General features: G+C 46.6%; 1 protein-coding gene across 1 annotated transcript; it reads left to right on the top strand.

The window, feature by feature from the left end:
* The first annotated feature begins 1,043 nt into the window (after positions 1–1,043).
* Positions 1,044–3,271, top strand: LOC145424543 (E3 SUMO-protein ligase ZBED1-like). The gene is made up of 3 exons (XM_080297940.1): positions 1,044–2,116; positions 2,419–2,425; positions 2,674–3,271. The coding sequence occupies exons 1-3, from the start codon at positions 1,044–1,046 to the stop codon at positions 3,214–3,216; spliced, it is 1,623 nt and encodes a 540-aa protein (XP_080154066.1). The 3' UTR covers positions 3,217–3,271.
* Positions 3,272–5,430: the final 2,159 nt, after the last annotated feature.

Here is a 5,430-nt window from a genome sequence, read left to right as displayed (position 1 = left end):
GCGGCTTTGTTTCGTTGACGGGTGAAGAAAATGATAAAGTGCCAGTCACGATTCTTAGAGATACGGGTGCGTACCACTCATTCTTACTAGAATCTGTGCTGCCTTTGTCGGAAAAAACATCCTGTGGTTCCGACATAGTAGTGTGGGGAATAAAAATGAGTGTCACCAAAGCCCCTCTGCATATGGGTGCATTCGCTGTTAGTGTCGGGCTACGTTAAAGTCGCCGTGCGCCAGCGATTACCAATCGAAGGAGTTTCCTTCATTCTTGGTAATGATCTAGCTGGTGGGCATGTTTTTCCCCCGCCAGAAGTTGTTGATGTTCCTGCCCTTGCTGCTGACTCGGGCTCCACTGCTTCAGAGGTGTTTCCTGCGTGCGCAATTACTCGTGCTCAGGCTCGTAAAATGGGTGAGATTGTGGATTTGTCGGGGTCGTTTATGGCTACGCTTGATGAAGACGACTCTTTCGTGTCACCCATTGATTCTGTAAAAAATCTCCACATGTGACGTCCCTGAAATGATTCCTGAGGACATTAATCAGAGCTTGAATATGACCAGAGCACAGCAGGGTGATCCTTCACTGGTGCCTTGTTTTTCCTCTGTTGTGGACAGAGAGGGATCTAAAGCTCCAGTGAAATATTTCATTTGTTTTAATTTGCTAGAACCTCAGAGTAGGGCTGTGCGATGTGACCAAAATCACATATCCTAGTGTTGGGATTTCTGGCTCTTTTTAGAGAACCGGCTCTTTCGGTTTGGCTCACTAAAAAGTGCCGGCTCTTTCGGCTCCGAACCGGCTCTTCAGGTTGTTTTGTTGCTTTAATTCATTTATTATTAACAATAATATAAAATTATGCACAAAAGGAATTACTAACGTAAAAAAAAAGTGGTTTTATTTATATATGTTTATTATAGCTGTCGAAATTAACGCGTTAATTGTGATAATTAAATTTTGGAATTAATTACGTTAGAATATTTAACTATTTAGCGCAACACGCAGATAAGTCGCTCCCATAATTCCACTTGATTTGTTTACCGCGCCACTGAAAATGGAGAAGCAGGAAGCGGATGGCCTTCTGGATGGGGAATTTAAATACAAGAAGAACATAGATGGGACAATAAACAAACGCGTTGTAATTTGCACTCACTGTAGTAAAGAGTTTCAATTTCACCGTTCAAATTCGACCTTAAAATACCACCTTAATGCCAAACACGCGTTTGTCGGGGCAGCAGCTTCACCCGGCCTGCGTCAGACCACTCTTAGTGAACGCAGGCCACTCGGTAAGTCTTCTTTGGACAAACTGACCGACAATATAGCCAAATGGATAGCAAAGGACTGCAGACCGCTAAGCATTGTGGAGGACAAGGGCTTTGCGGATGTTTTAAAGGTTGCATCTCAGGACGCGTCCTACAAGCCCCCAGCGAGAAGCACAATAACAATTCGAATCCACGAACTGTATGAAACGGAGAAAAAGAAAAAAGAAGAGGCTTTAGTTCACACAGAATGCGTGGCTCTGACAGGAGACCACTGGACATCATTGAGTAATGACAATTACCTGGGAGTTACTGCGCATTTAATCACTGAAGCCTGGGGTCTGACATCCTTTGCGCTGACTATAATGAAAACGGAAGAGCGGCACTTTGCGGAGGCTTGTGCAGAGCAGTTCCAGACTGTTGCTCGCAGGTGGAGAATTGAGGAGAAGGTGACAACAGTAGGCACGGACAGTGCGCGCAATATGATCGCCGCGGCTCGCATCATGCCATTCAATCACATGCCGTGTACCGCGCACATTCTACAGAGATGCATCACAGTGAGTCTCGCAGACAGTGGCTTTGTCACTGCGCTGGCCAAATGCCGCAAAATTGTTGGCCATTTTAAGCACAGCCCAGCAAACACAGCAGAGCTGAACGCAGAGCAGGTGTCACTGGGGCGCAAGCAGGAGCCGTTGGCCCAGGACGTGCCTACGCGCTGGAACTCCACGCTGGAGATGGTGAAGCGCTTGATCCGCAACCAAACTGCAGTAACCGCGACTCTGGATAAACAAAAGCATAAACTTGTCCTCCTGACGCCTCCAGAGTGGGACAAACTCCAGAGACTGGAGACACTTCTAGAGCCCTGCAGGTGAGCCTGTCATTGTGACCATAATTGTAGGTTTAGATTAAATGTATCAAACATACATCTTAAATCAGTTTTGTTATTATGAAAATGTCTTATTTAAAAAATAAATGAAATCAAATATTTTATTAATATTACCTAGTATTAAAAAGCTTTTTTTAATTTGCTGTCTTATCTGTGTGTGTGTGTGTGTGTAAATGGCCTGCATTTGTATAGCGCTTTTCTAGTCCATAGGACCCCAAAGCGCTTTACACTACATTCAGTCATCCACCCATTCACGCACACATTCACACACTGGCGATGGCAAGCTACATTGTAGCCACAGCTGCCCTGGGGCGCACTGACAGAGGCGAGGCTGCCGGACACAGGCGCCACCGGGCCCTCTGACCACCACCAGTAGGCAAACACGGGGTTAGTATCTTGCCCAAGGATATTTGGCATGCAGCCAGGAGGCAGCCTGGGATCGAACCACCGACCTTCTGATTAGTGGCTGACCTGCTCTGCCACCTGAGCTACAGCCACCCCATGTGTGTATGTGTGTATTCCACTGCACATATCTGCAGACTGAACTGCTGGGAGGAGAGGCCTACGTCTCCTGCTCTGTAGTTCTACCAGCCTTCTGCCACCTGCGCCGTGTCATGGAAGTAACTGATGAGGACCCTGCATATGTGGTGAGGTTTAAAGAGAAGTTTAAGGAAGACCTTGCTTCCCGCCAGGAACATACCAACTATGCATGGCTCCAGATCGCAACTGCACTGGACCCACGTTTTAAAGACCTACGCAGTGTGCCCAAGACTGACAGAGAAGCAGTGTGGACCACACTGGCAGGCATGCTGCATGAAGACTCTCCTAGAAGATCACACACTGCAGAAGAAGGTCCAGCCAAGAAGAGGCTGAGCCTGCTGCAGATGGACTCTGACTCTGAGTCAGAGGAGGAGGTACAGCAGGACAGAGCCATACAGCGCTACAGAGCAGAGCCCTGCACTGCCTTAGAGGACTGTCCCTTACAGTGGTGGGCAGCTCATGCAGGAGCCCACAGCCAGCTGGCCCGCCTTGCTCGCAGATACCTGGCCACTCCTGCCTCCACATTTTGCCTGTTGAATTAGGCCTATGTTCTGTGAACTTGAAGATGTATATGGATAAAACAATGTGCTAGATTTAAACGGGTGGAAAACATTCAGTAAAAATCCCTCACAATTATTTGAAGCCCTGTTCTGCTTGTACTGCTTGTACTCACAATTAATAATAAATAAAACAAACAAGTGTGTTAAAAACCACTATCTGTCCCGATTTTTACACATATATACACACATATACACATATATTTCGAGTTGCGATTAATAAATTTTTAGGCTGTGATTAATTCGCTTCCAGCACAACACCCAGCCTACGTCAGACCACGCTGAGTGAACGCAGGCCACTCAGCGTGGTCTTAGCATTAAATAACACTAACAAGTGTGTAAAAATCCGCTATCTGTCCGTATGTTTGCACACATTTTGGTCATATTTCGAGTTGTGATTAATCATGATTAATTAATTTTTAGGCTGTGATTAATCTGATTAAAATTTTTAATCATTTGACAGCCCTAATTATATTATATTATATTATATTATATTATATTATATTATATTATATTATATTATATTATATTATATTATATTATATTATATTATATTATATTATAGTGCAAACAGTGCAGGCTTCAGCTCTGGGGAACAAGCTGTTCCTCAGTTTGGGTGGATTCCGTCACTCACAGCGTTGTTAGCCCTCTTGTGCGCGCAGACTGCAACCCCCCCACTGTGCTTTGCCCTGATATCTGCAGTGTGAGGTTGGATCGCTCATTCTCATCCTCACACTGATGCCACTTATTTCGGTCTTTGTTTGACATAAAAGGGCATATTTGTCACTTTATTGCAACTATATTTGCACTCTTGAGCTCCTTCATTCACTGACTGATCATAAAGTTATTACTTGCGTTATGTATTCATCCGTTTGAACATAATTAATGAAGCCACATGTAATCACTAAAATTTGTATTTTGGGTACAATAAGAGAGTTTCAGATGGAATGCTGTTTTGTTTTGTTTAAATTTCACCAACTTGCTGATGCCCACGGTTGTGAGTGCGGCTTCTTGCTGTACATGGGTGGATGGTTGTAAATCACATCACAGATGCCAAAAACCTCTCAAACCAAGCCCCCTTGCCGGTGATGCTGTGCGCAACCTCGTGACGGAGTCAAGCATATTCAAAACACCCCCTCACCTCCCGTGTCAAACTCAAATGTCAGCCTATTTCATGTGTCACTTTTGGAGCAGTTGCCATCCCGACGAGCCATGGAGAAGTTCGTGTTTGTGTTATTTTACTTATTTGGTGTTCTGGTGTGTTTGGGCACCGGTCAGCACCATCGTATTGAGCACGTGTTGGACCGTGGACACACCGGATTCAGTGGGAGAATAACGGTCAGGTGTACAGTTTACTGAGCACTGGGACTCAGTATCGTTTACCAGCACAGACACGGAGACGCGCTCAGCTTCTATTGAGAGCAAACAACCAAGTGAACCCTCCGGCTGCGTCCAGTAGACGAGACACACCGTCTGGGCCGGGAGCTTTCCGAGCATTCAGACTCTTAAACTGCTTCCTCGCATCTGCTTCATGAATATGAAGGGTTGTGGTGGGAGGAGGTGGTGTGAAATCCTCTTTTGTGTGGGGTGAGGAGGGGGGTGTTGTAAAAGTCCCCAAGAGCAATGATGAGAGAGTCCGGGAATGTCCGCTCCATGTGCAGTATCTGCTCCGCGAGTGCGCACTGAGCTGCCTGCGCATCCGCATCTGGCGGGATGTAAACAGCGGCCAAGATGAATGAAGCAAACTCCCGCGGAGAATAAAACGGTTTGCAGTGAATAAAAAGGTATTCCAGAGAGGAAGAGCAGTGCTGAGCAATCACTGTTACATCTGTGCACCAGCCACTATTAATGTAGAAGCAGACACGTCCACCTGTGGTCTTACCAGAGAGAGAGGCCTGCCGGTCCGCGCGCAGCAGATGAAAGCCCTCCAGCTTGAGCGCGCTGTCCGGGATGTCCTCACAGAGCCACGACTCCGTAAAACACAAGACACAGGAGGAGGCAACGTCTCTGTTCATGCTTCTCATCAGGGCCAGCTCGTCCATCTCATTCCTGAGTGAGCGTACGTTGGAAAGGAAGATCCCAGGAAGAGCAGTTCGCAGTCCGCGTCTCCTCAGACGCACGAGTGCGCCGGCTCGCTTTCCTCGCTTTCGGCGTCTCACTTTCCTGATCAGAGTCTGCAGTAAATCTGCCGCAGATGCG

The sequence above is a fragment of the Astatotilapia calliptera genome, chromosome 23 (assembly GCF_964374335.1).
Source record: "Astatotilapia calliptera chromosome 23, fAstCal68.1, whole genome shotgun sequence".
In the NCBI taxonomy this organism is placed as follows: Eukaryota; Metazoa; Chordata; class Actinopteri; order Cichliformes; family Cichlidae; genus Astatotilapia; species Astatotilapia calliptera.
Note: the sequence above shows the minus strand (reverse complement) of the source record. Positions and strands in the feature narration are given on the sequence as shown.